Raw genomic sequence first — 13,669 nt, forward strand, 5'->3', positions numbered from 1 at the left:
TCGATTACGAGTTACGGAGATACGGGTACGCTGCGAGGGCGGCGACATTACGCGCCGACGGGAGGCAGCTCATAGAATGGTCGGAGTTGATCACAAGTAACGAACACTCCGTCGTCGATCTCGACATCCTCTCCCAGGTCAAACACAGCCGGACACTGAAATGAAACAGGCGACCCGCCAGATGAGTCACCTGCCGAGGGGTTGGAGGATCCTGCGTCGCCTGTGATAGGGCTGGACGCATTTGGAGCGGTAGCCGAGCCAGTATTCGTGGTGTTTGAAGCGGCATCCGGGGGACTGACATCTGGACGACCGAGTTCCGGGAGTCCAAATACGTCCCAAAGGACAGACTGGTCGCGATGAGCCGCTGAATGGGATCGGAGACGTGCGCCAGGCGAGTTCGGGAGTGCTTGGGCCTGGTCGTAATACCAGAATGGTTGGCCCTGATAGTCCGGTACAATCCTGCGAAGAAAGGCTGCATATTTTCCTGACGGGTCTCCGTATGCTGCTGCGACAGCTGCAACATGTGGCGCCAACTCAGTGACGTCCTCGTCTTTGGGATTCTGAGCCATGGCGTAGTCCACCGCTGTTTGGATGGTAGCACCGTACTTCGACTTGGCTTTCCAGAAGTTCATCCCCAGCTCGTCTCCTAGTTTTGCGTTTGTCTGAAGTCCTTCTATGAGAGATACAATCGGTAAATGGGTAAAAAAAACTTACTATCATTGCTTCCAGATTGAAACATCGATAATGAAACGGACGCGTGCGGACGGCCTCAAATGGTTGCTCGCCGGATATTGCTATTTGGTCCGAGAATGTCGAGTTGAAGTACTTTTGCAGTACACCCTGTGCCCTCTGGAGATCCCCGACGTAGATGTTGGTTACCGCAAGCTGACTTATGTAGAAACTAGCATGATTACTAGCCATTCCAATCACAAATTAGTTGTGACGGGAACCGTTCGGAAGTCATCTGGAAGGGGACATACTTTGGCTTGCTAGCTACCTCCTTTCCAAGACTGCTAGTTTCCAGCCAACTTCGGTACTGCCCCATCCAATTCCGCATGGCTGCATGCTTTTGGTCGGTCCAGTGGGGGCTCTTTGCGTACATCAACATCGCAATTGCATTCACTACCTTGACCATGCCCCGCAAGTCGAGGATACCTGTAAAGGTTCCGATTCGTCCTTTGGGCCCCGGGCCTCGTACCAGTTGTCCGAAGTTGACGTTGGGATTAATGGAAGTCGCAGGTTCAAGAAAGAACGTATCCAGAAAGCTAGACGCTTGCTGGGAGAACGACTGGCCACCCTGAATGACGTAGGATATGGCGTTGTACAGGACGGACTGAGACATGTGTACCATTGACTTTGAGCCAGTCAGCGTCAGTACGTCTGGATTTACCTTGCCATCCCTGACAGCGTAAGGGCACGTCGTCCAAGCTGACCAACGAAGTAGTGATATATCTCGGCGAAGACCAGTGCAATAGACAAATGGACGTACTTGCACTCGGGGCCATATGGGTCGTAGGTGAGGGAGTGCACTTTGCAACGCCCCGCTTATCGTAGTTTATTAATGATATCGTAGGTGTGGCATTCATTGACTGGACCAAGTTGGGCGATAAAGAACGTGCTAGCGTCTCATTGACGGCGTTGATCATGGGCGTATTTCTCCCCACGATGTCGTCTACGCTGAACGCAGACCGACGCATACGATTCATCCGCAGTCGCCTTGGAGCTGGATCAGACCCACACGTCGTGAGGTTACTCTGCGAGTCTAGAGGAATGTCAGCTGCGGTAGTTCCACCATTGCGCAGGTATTCCTCTCGAGCTTGCTTAGCATTACACCAGTTGCAATCTGGCCAGTGACTTGAAGCGCATTAGTGCATTTGCTTGATCTTTCTGACGGCGGTACTTACTACGGAGCCCAGCTGAGGTAGTCGTGAGGATTGCCATTAGGGGGCAGCATACCCTGGGTGTTCGTAACAGCTACGATATTCAATGAGTCAGGCAGTATACACAACCATAATGGAAACATACTCCAGGGACCGCCTTTGGCAGTTTGCTGGGCCCCGTCTGAGATGCTTTGTCTAGCGTCGGAAGTAGCACGGTTGCTGCGTGCAGAACTATCGAATACGTATTCCAAGTTGACCCAATCATTTGGATCAGCTAGAGTGGGTGTGTCAGTGGACGTCAGCCATCAATGAATAAATGTCCACTACTGACCTGAGCTGGAGGCGATCAACGCCGCGAAGGTGGCGGTGGCAAGCAGACTGAGGATCATTTTCCCAAGAACTTGATCCAGAATAGACAGGCTAAGCGAGCGTAAGGTAAGCTTTACCAGTGAGACGGAGGAGCCGGCCTCAGTGAGCAGTTCGCCAGTTCCTGGAATCACTAAAAGGACCACCGGCTGACAGTCTGAACCGGCGGGCTCAGACTGTCAGCCGCAAGTAGTATGCCGAAACATCCTCTTGCCATGAGCTCCACCCATGCTATATGTGCCCGAGTAAACAGTAGTTTGAAGTTCGTCTCCAACTGAGGTCACGGTGGGCGTCTGCATCTTTCGAAGATAACTTTGTTCAGCCGTCTGGCCGTGTCCGAGGAGCGCATGTTCGACGGGCCAATCACCATCCAGATTGCACGTTCGGTGCCAGTACGGCATTACAGTTCCCCTATTACTTTCACCATCAAGTAGATGTTTCAGCATAGTCCGGCCTTCGTATGAGAACAAACCCATCGTACATGCTGAGATTCAAGCACGATGTCCTTATTTGGCTGTAAGTTGAATTATATGTCGCATCGTCACCCGTCGCATCTGCTTACAATAGGAAAAGACTGTATAAAAACACCGAGTTGTACTAGTAAACAACATTGTGTTACACGTTGGGAATATACTGACAGACGTTTCCATTCAATACGGAATGCGCCAGCCTCCAGTTAGTGCCATTACGTTGTGAGGATCGACTGAAGCCCTGATAGCCTCCAGCCTTGGCAACTGGTCTCCAAAGATCTGCGTAATCGGCGTGCTGAATATGGCGTAGTTACCATACACAAATGAACTTTCCACGTTTTGCCCCATCGCAATGGCCTGCTCAAATACTCTTCAGACGCAATTGGAACTGAATGAGAAGGGACCCACTGCTGCTTTCACCGTTGCGACGCTTTGTTGGGCGGCTTCATAGAAGTCGTTGTCGCTATAAGAGGAAGCCCAAGCATAATAGATATTCATGGGCAGGTATGGCACAGCACGAATAGGAGGCCAAGCAGAAGTCGAGGTCGACCCATGGGAATATAGCGATGGCAGGAAAGGCTCAATGTCATAGGACACCAGCTCCGCAGACTGGAGAGCAAGCTGCGCTCCCCAATACTGTACGCGCGACTCAGTTCAGTTGCTTCAAGGACGTCTGCGACGCTCTGGCTCACCTCAGTTTGATTAAGGATCACGTTACACAAATCTGCGGTATAATCAAGGACCATGGCAGAATTGAATATCCCCCTGAATGTGATGGTCTCAGTCAATGAGTAGAGGGTACCCTGGAACCTAGAACGATCGAATACCTGGTGTTTTGAGTCGCATTCGACGGATTTACTCTAAATAAGCTCAGCCAGCTTCTGGAGCTCACGTCTTTCTCCAGTGCGGGGATAGCCAAAAATTCGTCGAAAATTCCATCAGGTGGAGTTGGCCCGTCATAGAAGAATGTCAGAGAGCCTATGACCTGATGAAATACAATCAACAAGCTTTGAGTCTGTGATAGAGACTCCTACTTGCCTGACTCGCTGCGTAGTTATAGGCTGCCAGCAAGGCTGCTTTCGGGTCTCTTACATTTGCGGTGTAATTCCCGATTGCCGAGCTCACAGCGGTCATACTACTAGCTGGATAGACGATAATACCACCCTGAAAAATCGTTTAGCATGCAGATGATACCTTGATGAGGGCCCAGGGAGATACTAACCCATACCTCCCCTATGGGGTACGTTTGTAATGTAAATCTAGTAACAATGCCCTGGACAAGCCAGTTGTCGCATCAGGATATACCCCAGAAGCATACAGCCGAGAACCTACAAAGTTGTTGTAACCTCCCTTTATGCGCTGTTAGTTTACGCTGCCTATGGCATTGAAGGAAGGAGATACATACTTTAAGGGCAAACATCAAATCCGGATAAGATGATTGCGTTACCTCAAGAATAGCTCCAGTAGGGGTCACAAGCTCAAACCCCGTGACAGTGTCCAGAGTGAGGCCGTATTGACTTGTTAAAAATGAATAGCCTGAGTAGTGATTTGAGTTCATGAGCAGACCGAACAATGGCACACACACCCCCTCCAAGTGTGAAACCCGCCACGCCTATACCCGAGACGCGACCGCCGACGACAGTGACGTTGTAAGGGGCCAGAGCAGAGTAAACGTCATCCCATAGCAGACCGGAGCCTACGTCCACGGTGGAGGTACCTGCATTATAGGTAACGCCAGAGAAACGAGTCATAGATATCTGTACACCCGTGGTGGAAGAAAACGTCGGGTTGGACGTATGTCCACCCCCTTTAACCTGAGAGACGTGCCTGAATACTTGTTCATAGATGGGGTGGAGGAAAACTCACAGCGAACGTAGTATTGGTAGAACCAAGGATTCTTAGCTATAATTATAATGATTTACCAGACGATTACCGCGATTGCGGGCAGAATATCTACCACGACTGCAACATCTTGAGGTGTTCCCGGTTCAACGGAGCATGTAGCTTGCTGTGTGCTTGAAGAAGAAAAATGCTCGATATCTTCCATCCATTGTGGCGCACCTATGACACCGATACGTGTAGTGGCAGTTCAAAACGCGTTGCACTGTGGCTCACCAGGATAATAAACACTAGATGCTGATGATATGGAAGACGCAATCTGTGAGCAAGAGGAAGATGTATCACGCTTGTCGAGGGCTTGGACGGATAAAGAGCCAGCCAGGCAAGACCACAGCAAAAGGAGCAAGCCTGCTGTAGGTGCTACCATCTCTCTCTTCAGGATAGAACTGTATCGGGCAGAAGATGTGCGACCGTCGTACTTTCCAGGCTGCTTTTTATACGAGCCGCGAGAATGTCAAGTTGACCCGCTGTCGAATATTAGGACGTGTCTCATAATCCGAGTGGTTGCTCACATGCCTGTCTGGGAATGCAGTGATGCCAGAAGGACGTCCACTGCAGCATGCGATCCGAGTGCCCAACGCATAGGGTAGATGTCACCCTGGCCTAGTGGTCTTTCGGCTCAAACAGCCTCTGACGCCACCAAACCCTCGCACATCCGACATCTTCGGTCGGGTTCCACGCAAAGCTAGAAACAAGCTCACAGCTGAGCCCTTTCTTGGTCTGCAAGCAAATCTTCTGTACTCAGGTGGAGCATTGTCACCCCTCTCGAAATTGCCTACGGATGGTTTATAAGATTCATTCCCAGACATAGCCAGATAACCTACTGATCAACCGTGTCCTTGCCAGCACAGTCATGCGAGACTGTCTCAAAGCGTAAGGATGTAATCACCAAGACTAGCATCAAATGATGTGACCGGCCGCCCACAGATGCATGTCATTTAGTCTTGCCGCAGCGAATACAAGGAGTTCCGGATACCGCCTTCAGGTTAGACGTTGAGAGATCCCGTATTTATATTTAGGACACACGCTCACTGACTTCCCGAAGCTGCGTAGATCCTAAGATATTGCTGGCTTGGTCATGCGTATACAGATCTCGACACGAAGTCCGTCGTAGGCCTAGGGCATACGGACTTCGTGGCATAATCGGCGCTGGAAAAGGGAAAGGAGTAGCATCCAGCACCAGCACTACTGGAAGAATCGAATTCTGGGTAGGAGAAATGCCGACGGGGAAGGCGGACTGCTCTCATCCCTGTGAGCGTCGGTCAGCGTCACCACAATTGACATATCTCATTACAGGTTGCACACCCGAACTGACATATGTGATGCCGGAGTCTTGAAACCGCATTGGCTAGACACAGTGGTCGGCAGATAATGACAGGCAAATACAACGCTCCGCGCCGGGTGGTAGTACGCTAAAATCGGAACGTATCAGAGTGCTCCCGGATACGCAGAGGTACTTCTTTCCGGTCATCTTACGGGTATAAATCAATGCCGGCGCTTCGAGGAACCTGTAGCTTAATTGACATGAGAGGGGCCTCGAGAACATCGTTCGTTATCTGTGCTATTGACGACGTCATGAGAAGTGCACTGCGATGCAAAAGCTCTCGTTATAAGAAAGTGACAGGAATGAGACCGAGGGCACATGTATGTACATGGCGCAAAGACTCACCACCACATCGGAAGATCCACAGTAAACTCATGCTTTAGATCCGACAAAGACCCGGTCGAATACAAGACAGTTATCGGACAACTGCAGAGCGCCCATTAACACGGCACGCGAAACGTTTGATGATGCTAAAGTGGCAGGCCGCTTGGGATGTCATTTGGCAATGCGATCGGAACGTGATTGCGGTGCTTAGATTCAAAGGTCACCGCTAATAGGAGGGTATTCACGTTACACTGGGACAAATGAGACATATTTTAATGCTGAGACAGCTGCAAAGCGAGAATCCTGCTCACCCCGGTTCTCGAAGGCCCAAAGCTCTCCGAATAGAATGAAAAATAGGAAGACCCCATGGTTCAAATTGAAAGCATAGGGAGGAAGAATCCTGGCAGCAGACACCTCGTATTGAGAGGGGGGGAGGTCCCTGAAAAGATCCGAGCGCATCCCTGATCTACGAGTCAGCACTGGCTGCACGTATAAGAAAGCATAAATTCAATGAAGCCGTAAGTGGCATAGCAACAATTGACGTGCAGGAGCATGTGGATGGCGGAAACCCGGCGCACATTTAAGATATACTTACGGGACCTTACGCAGGGCATTAGCGTCTTGGCGGGACAGCTTTGAAGCATGAATGACAGTTTAAACACGAAGCAAAAGCGGTTGCATTCCAGATGTTCCAGGGTATGCACAGAAAGCAAGAAAAGTGCTAATACCACAACAAATGATGACATAACAGCGTCAGACCTGCACATTCTGACTGTCCACAAATGAGCGATCAGCATTCAATTCAAAGAAGCAGACATACGCGAATTGCCCGATGATGTTGCCCTGGGGAGAGTATTCGCACACGTAAAATTTCGCTTTCTAGCATCCACTCGTGATTAGCAGCTGAAGGTTCAAGTGGTGGAATGTAATTACCCCAAAGCTGGCGGAGAAGATGCCGTCGCACAGCTGCACAGCACATCCCACCTGTGTGCTCCCCTTCCACACCACTTGCGTGAAGTGAGAGGCCTGAGGGTTGGTAGGATCATATTGGGCTACATGATGTCAGTGAGAACAAGAGCTGGGCAGCGGGGCGGGGCGCTCACAAGCTTCATCAGTCCACGATTTTACGGCGGAAGCGATGCCATATGAGTCGCCGGTGCCAGCAGCCAAGTTCTCTACATGATAGGAATTCAATCTTTGTGCATCGCAGTCAATCATTTAGAGCAGGACGCACCTCCGAAAGGTCCTAGCGATCCACCAGAATGTTTGAAGTCACATCCATTCGCCCACTGCTGGGCTTTCCCCGCCAGGTCATCACTCCAAGTCAACGGGGACGCGCCATGTTGAGCGCGGACTGAGTTATGCGTTGACAGGTATTGATCGATGTCGCTGCCGGACGTAGATCCGGAACCAGAGCTCGAGCCAGAGCCAGAGCCCGGATTGCTCGAAGAAGACGAGGATGGAGCCGGTGGTGGCGTAGAAGATGAAGTCTGCTCCGGCGTGAAAGAAGACGAAGTGGTCGGCGGCGGTGGGGCAGTTGGAGTGGTCGGCGTGAAGGAGCTAGTCGGAGACGCGATGACCGGTGCTTCATTGACGAGAGCAGAGGAGCTTGTGGCCGGTACTGAAGAGCTCGAGGGAGGCACGGAACTTGAGGATGAACTGCTGGATATAGTCTGCACGGATGAGGTAGTGTTTGAGACCGGGGACGAGCTGATAGTCACAGTCGAGGAAGAGGCAGGTACTGTAGAAGTGGTCCGCGCAGAGGTGGTGAGAACTTCAGAGGCCTTCGAGGGCACTGCTATGACCGTCTGAGTTGCGGAAGGGGAGGGTGTACTATGCGCACTATTGGCAGGTGCGTATCACTCTATCAGCGGATTTCAGACACTGGTATGAGATTAAAGTACGTACGCTGTCGAGGTTCCACAAGCTTTAGCTATGACTGTGTCCATATCGCTGGACTGAGATTTCATGACCGATCCCCAAGGGTCCTGTCCCATGACACTGCCAGGCCATCCCCACTTCTGCCCACACTTTTGTATACAATCCTCTGCCTGGTAATTGCGTCGAGCGCAGGCTGGACCAGCCGAGCCGCTCTCTAGCAGAGACAGGAGGATTGAAAGCGAAAGAAATGGCAAGGCTAGACGAGTCATGTCGGAACTGGTGAAGTCAAAATCTCATATAAAGAACGGGTTTGTGAATGAAAGGACGGTACGAAAAGACCGTGAAGAAAGAGCTGGACAGCGGAGAGGAAAAGTTGAAAGCAAGATGGATGAATACTCGAGGCACGCTACCCCCACATATACATACCGCCGTGTCGCCAGGAGCCCAGCTGATCGGACATGATCATACAACAAGCGGCGTCGCTAAGGAGACTGCAGCTTCAGCAATCATAAAGCCATCTGTATTCTGGATTGCAGAGATATCTGGTCGTGTCTTGCATCTTTGACGACGAACAGGTACATGCGTCCACGAGGGTGTGGCGGATCTGTTCCTAAAGCTTGCTTCCTCCGCTGTGGCGTTTGTGGCTCAGTCTATGGATGGCTTCGACCTCGCCCCCATACTACGTCCTTGTCTCGCGTTCAACGCTACGGACAGATGACCACGCGCCTGCCGGGAGCATCCTAAGCCATCCGGTTATCCAGTACCAATATGTAGACGACTCTCCGCTGTCGCTTCTCCCGGAGTCCGAGGACGAACACGTACTGGTTCTAGATTGGGATCCCGCTGCAGCTCCCCCGACGGGCAGAAGCCTGTCCAAAGGTCTCTCTGTTACAGGAGTCAAGATTACTGACGCTCCCGGTGCTGGTATTGCCGACGAAGAGGACAGGAAGAACGACAAAATGTATATCTTGGATGCTGTCATGGCTCCTGAAGCCAGGTACGTCTAATCTAGCTCTCCGACTGTGATCCGCTCTTCATACGATTATCTCTCTCCTCAGAAGCCAGGATGACTCGCAGGAGGAAGAGAAGGATGCCATGGTAGCTCTTTCGAGGTTCAAAGACATGTGCGCTTCTTTCTTCTGCCAGATCTATGCAGGGGTATGACCGCCCGTGGGCTCACAGGAACGCTGTTCTGCGCCGTGCACTTGACTATCCCGACTTCTCTGCCCTCAGGACTCCGCAGCCCCAAGTGGCCGTCCTCAAGCAGACGTAAAGGCTTGTCGGGGAGCTTGTCTATCCAATATTCTGCCTGCAATGACTCGCCCATTTGATCCATAATGGGGTATCGCTTCCGCAATGTATACTGCATCTATATAGGAAGTGCTTTGTGACTACAATTCTAAATAACAAGTGTCGCGAGCTAATCATTCGGAATGAGACAAGCTCTATCGGCGATGTCATCGTCGATCAGCGTCTCCTACCCTTCCCCTTGCCCTTCGTAGGTGTCTGATTAGATTGGCTGCCAGATGTCGACACGCCTGTGCTTCGTGCCCTGTCGTCATTAGGCATAAGGGCGGAGAGACTGAGAAAGTAAGCAAGCTTAATTAGCGGACCGGCGATTCCTATGTCAAGGAACGGACTGACCCGGCTTTAAAGTCGCCGCTCTGAATGGAGTTCTGAATACCGCTATATTTCGCCTGTCGTGCCTTAAAGTCCTCCAGCGCTTCGGGATCGAGACTCTTCTGCAAAGCACAGTTTAGCGTTTATGTTGAATCAACGGTAGATGGGACTTCGCACCAGGAGATAGGGTGCACCTAGCATCATGGCGCCGGCCGCAACCATCATGAGCATCATAGGATTCTGGAACATGCCAAGCAGGTTGAACGTCTGCCTGGGCACGAAGTAATTGTTCCTTTGTCTAGGAGCCAGAAGGATGGGATACGGTAGCATGACCTGCGAGGGGGGAGATAGGGGTGTTCCAGGGATATATGGTCGCACTTCAGGCAATGAATCCGAATCGCTGACATCCACTCGCAGCTGAGCGGTGGTCAGTCAGGCTATCAAGGTCTCCGCCGCACAACACACCTTGTCAAACGTGAAATTGTGGGCTAGGACGGAGAGAATGTATGTGCCTGGATGCACATCGGGTCTACAACAGGCCCATGGGCACGCTCAATGAGATCCCAGTGCACAAGATTATGCAGGCTTACATTGAGAAGGTGCCATCCCACTTAACGCCACCGTACGACTTCCCATTGTCAAGGATGACCTTCGCAGGACCAAGTTCTCTTAGATCTGTACCATGCACCTTCAATAAGGCACGACATCTCCATGCATGACATTTGCCACGTACCCGTACACACTTCGTTTCGTAGTATCCGTCCTTGGAGGTCAAGCGCAAAGACTGAGCAGGACAGACTCAACGTTCCACATCATTACACAGACCATATCAGCTTGTGTATGCAAACATACCTGCAAAGAACAGCGAGAAACCAGGAGGGCCTCATAAGTGTGGAGGCTGGAGGAAGGGGACGTGTCGTAGTGTGGCGCTGAAAGGCGATCTATTGGTATTACAGTCGCGTATGCATGTGTGGCTGTGCTGAAATTGCTTCACTTCGTTCCCTCCTCGATTGCTTCACCCTGAGGCAGATACTAGTTCTACTCACACCTGAAAGTCACAAACCCTCAATACACCACACACAACAACATGCGTCAAAAAAGAGCCAAGACGTATCGGAAGCTGATGTCGCTATACTGCTTGCATTTTGGGTTTCGCCAACCGTATCAAGTCTTAGGCGAGTGCAGTACGCTGATACTGACGCGAGATATCTAGCTAATATATTCCACAACTACAGTCGACTCGGAGATGTGCAAGGAAGCCATATCCTCCCACCTCGATCTCCCCAAACAACTCGCGACGGTCCTCCAGGGCAACATTAAGCCCAGTGAGTCCCACCGACAAGTTTCTCTATCTCCCCGCTTATCAGCTACAAGTTTGTTAGTGATCACGCAGTGTTGCATACACGAGCTTTACCTGCAAGGGAGGACGCAACAGCCAGCTGTGGACCTCGCCAAAACCTTCGAGAGGCGAAAGTGCAATCATAGGGAGGCGATCCCGGGGGATGAATGTCTGATAAGCGTCGTCGGTATGATCTCTGGTTGTGTACGTTCTCCCCTCTCGTTGAATTTCATCCTATAGGCGACACAAATAAACATCGCTATGTCATTGCAACGCAGTCGCAGCCTCTCCGGTCCAAACTACGTAAAATAGCCGGTGTACCTCTCATCCACATCAATCGGTCAGTGGTAGTGTTGGAACCACCAAGTGACGCCACTCTTGAAAAGAAAGAAAACGTATGTTTTGCCTCGCTCTCACGACCATGCAACGAGACTCACGCGAACTTCGCACCAGGAGGAGGAACAGGCTTTGCTCGTCCCTGAAACTGAGAAGGCTAAGCTCCCGGCGGCAGCACCAGCAGAGGCACCCAAGAAGAAACGGAAAGGTCCCAAGGGGCCAAATCCCCTGAGCGTGAAGAAAAAGAAGACCGCAGGGGAAACGGGTGCACCGCCGGCAAAGAGAAGTCATCCTTCGAATTCAGACCCAACGAAGGACACCGTCGGATCTAAGAGAAAGCAGGAAGAAGCAGACGATCATCGTGACGAGCCTGGCACCGCTGATGGTAGCTCAGGTCACAAGAGGAAAAGGCGGAGGAAACACAAACAGAAAGACGGGAATGGCGGCAATGAAGGAGATGAAGAAGAGAATAATGATTGACCATACCATTAGTATCACCTTACCCTGCCCGCGCTGTATACACTCAGGATCGTCGTTACCGAAATGCCTAGTCATCTTACTGAGTAATCTGTATTCTCATGTGTGATCTAATAGTACAGTGATACAAATCAGAGACCATGAACGGCGTGCATGTAGGACGTAGGAAGGCAAATCAGTTGCCGCCACGCAGACGAAGGACCAGATGAAGAGTAGACTCCTTCTGGATGTTGTAATCCGAAAGAGTACGCCCATCCTCCAACTGTTTGCCAGCGAAAATCAAGCGCTGCTGGTCGGGAGGTATCCCTTCCTTGTCCTGGATCTTCGCCTTGACATTGTCAATCGTATCCGAAGACTCCACTTCCAACGTGATGGTCTTGCCCGTCAACGTCTTCACGAAAATCTGCATGCCTCCGCGGAGACGAAGGACCAAGTGCAGCGTCGACTCCTTCTGGATGTTGTAGTCGGACAACGTCCGGCCGTCCTCGAGTTGCTTGCCGGCAAAGATGAGACGCTGCTGATCAGGAGGGATGCCCTCCTTGTCTTGGATCTTGGCCTTCACGTTGTCGATGGTATCGGAGGACTCAACCTCGAGGGTAATCGTCTTCCCCGTCAACGTCTTGACGAAGATCTGCATGCCTCCACGCAGACGGAGGACAAGATGAAGGGTAGACTCCTTCTGAATGTTGTAGTCGGACAACGTCCGGCCATCCTCCAACTGCTTCCCGGCAAAAATCAACCGCTGCTGATCAGGCGGGATCCCCTCCTTATCCTGGATCTTCGCCTTCACATTGTCGATCGTATCCGACGACTCAACCTCCAACGTGATCGTCTTCCCCGTCAGCGTCTTGACGAAAATCTGCATACCACCACGCAGGCGAAGGACGAGGTGAAGAGTGGATTCCTTCTGAATGTTGTAGTCGGACAGGGTGCGCCCGTCCTCGAGCTGCTTCCCGGCAAAGATGAGACGCTGCTGGTCGGGAGGAATGCCCTCCTTGTCTTGGATCTTGGCCTTCACGTTATCGATGGTATCGGAAGACTCGACCTCAAGCGTGATGGTCTTGCCTGTCAACGTCTTGACGAAGATTTGCATACCGCCACGCAGGCGAAGGACAAGGTGGAGGGTGGACTCCTTCTGGATGTTATAGTCGGAGAGCGTGCGCCCATCCTCGAGCTGCTTGCCCGCGAAGATGAGGCGCTGCTGGTCGGGAGGAATGCCCTCCTTATCCTGGATCTTCGCCTTCACATTATCGATCGTGTCAGACGACTCGACCTCGAGCGTGATCGTCTTTCCCGTGAGGGTCTTTACGAAGATCTGCATACCGCCACGCAGGCGGAGGACGAGATGGAGCGTCGACTCCTTCTGAATGTTGTAGTCGGACAGAGTGCGCCCGTCCTCGAGCTGCTTGCCCGCAAAAATCAAGCGTTGCTGGTCAGGCGGAATTCTGCGCGTTCCAGTCAGCACTGCGTCCAACGTACACCACACAACAGCAGCTACTCACCCTTCCTTGTCCTGGATCTTGGCCTTGACATTGTCGATAGTGTCAGAAGACTCGACCTCGAGCGTGATGGTCTTGCCCGTGAGCGTCTTCACGAAAATCTGCATGTTGTTTGTGTGTAAAGGGTGTGGTAGAGGGCGATGGAGATGAAGAGTCGTTGATAAGACGCGCAGTGGCACAGCAGCTTATATACGGGCGCACGCGGCGGAGTGTAAACCCGCGCCGGTGGCGGACAAGACTGACTCAGCAGTGGC

General features: G+C 51.6%; 7 protein-coding genes across 7 annotated transcripts; 2 read left to right on the forward strand and 5 right to left on the reverse strand.

The window, feature by feature from the left end:
* Positions 1 to 47: 47 nt before the first annotated feature.
* On the reverse strand, positions 48 to 1,954 carry GLOTRDRAFT_30560 (chondroitin AC/alginate lyase; the record flags this gene model as incomplete). The annotated part of the gene is made up of 6 exons (XM_007862014.1): positions 48 to 211; positions 383 to 662; positions 715 to 913; positions 981 to 1,428; positions 1,793 to 1,854; positions 1,905 to 1,954. 6 exons carry the CDS (start codon positions 1,952 to 1,954, stop codon positions 48 to 50), a joined length of 1,203 nt encoding a protein of 400 aa, XP_007860205.1.
* A 942-nt stretch (positions 1,955 to 2,896) lies between these two features.
* Positions 2,897 to 4,982, reverse strand: GLOTRDRAFT_102554 (FAD-binding domain-containing protein; the record flags this gene model as incomplete). The annotated part of the gene is made up of 10 exons (XM_007862973.1): positions 2,897 to 3,073; positions 3,125 to 3,352; positions 3,576 to 3,701; positions 3,755 to 3,880; positions 3,939 to 3,989; positions 4,122 to 4,252; positions 4,302 to 4,530; positions 4,583 to 4,618; positions 4,674 to 4,777; positions 4,832 to 4,982. 10 exons carry the CDS (start codon positions 4,980 to 4,982, stop codon positions 2,897 to 2,899), a joined length of 1,359 nt encoding a protein of 452 aa, XP_007861164.1.
* A 2,034-nt stretch (positions 4,983 to 7,016) lies between these two features.
* On the reverse strand, positions 7,017 to 8,233 carry GLOTRDRAFT_124596 (PR-1-like protein; the record flags this gene model as incomplete). The annotated part of the gene is made up of 6 exons (XM_007862974.1): positions 7,017 to 7,035; positions 7,084 to 7,142; positions 7,197 to 7,315; positions 7,367 to 7,438; positions 7,498 to 8,105; positions 8,172 to 8,233. The coding sequence occupies 6 exons, from the start codon at positions 8,231 to 8,233 to the stop codon at positions 7,017 to 7,019; spliced, it is 939 nt and encodes a 312-aa protein (XP_007861165.1).
* Positions 8,234 to 8,800: 567 nt separating this feature from the next.
* GLOTRDRAFT_124597 (uncharacterized protein) lies at positions 8,801 to 9,417 on the forward strand (the record flags this gene model as incomplete). Its single annotated transcript, XM_007862975.1, has 3 exons — positions 8,801 to 9,141; positions 9,203 to 9,268; positions 9,327 to 9,417. The coding sequence occupies 3 exons, from the start codon at positions 8,801 to 8,803 to the stop codon at positions 9,415 to 9,417; spliced, it is 498 nt and encodes a 165-aa protein (XP_007861166.1).
* Positions 9,418 to 9,611: 194 nt separating this feature from the next.
* On the reverse strand, positions 9,612 to 10,651 carry GLOTRDRAFT_124598 (uncharacterized protein; the record flags this gene model as incomplete). The annotated part of the gene is made up of 7 exons (XM_007862976.1): positions 9,612 to 9,726; positions 9,789 to 9,886; positions 9,942 to 10,181; positions 10,230 to 10,293; positions 10,355 to 10,432; positions 10,498 to 10,527; positions 10,617 to 10,651. 7 exons carry the CDS (start codon positions 10,649 to 10,651, stop codon positions 9,612 to 9,614), a joined length of 660 nt encoding a protein of 219 aa, XP_007861167.1.
* A 151-nt stretch (positions 10,652 to 10,802) lies between these two features.
* Positions 10,803 to 11,919, forward strand: GLOTRDRAFT_113370 (Fcf1-domain-containing protein; the record flags this gene model as incomplete). Its single annotated transcript, XM_007862977.1, has 5 exons — positions 10,803 to 10,939; positions 11,000 to 11,089; positions 11,147 to 11,290; positions 11,344 to 11,498; positions 11,557 to 11,919. The coding sequence occupies exons 1-5, from the start codon at positions 10,852 to 10,854 to the stop codon at positions 11,917 to 11,919; spliced, it is 840 nt and encodes a 279-aa protein (XP_007861168.1). The 5' UTR covers positions 10,803 to 10,851.
* Positions 11,920 to 12,091: 172 nt separating this feature from the next.
* Positions 12,092 to 13,522, reverse strand: GLOTRDRAFT_124600 (polyubiquitin; the record flags this gene model as incomplete). The annotated part of the gene is made up of 2 exons (XM_007862978.1): positions 12,092 to 13,361; positions 13,419 to 13,522. 2 exons carry the CDS (start codon positions 13,520 to 13,522, stop codon positions 12,092 to 12,094), a joined length of 1,374 nt encoding a protein of 457 aa, XP_007861169.1.
* Positions 13,523 to 13,669: the final 147 nt, after the last annotated feature.

The sequence above is a fragment of the Gloeophyllum trabeum genome (assembly GCF_000344685.1).
Source record: "Gloeophyllum trabeum ATCC 11539 unplaced genomic scaffold GLOTRscaffold_00001, whole genome shotgun sequence".
NCBI lineage: Eukaryota > Fungi > Basidiomycota > Agaricomycetes > Gloeophyllales > Gloeophyllaceae > Gloeophyllum > Gloeophyllum trabeum.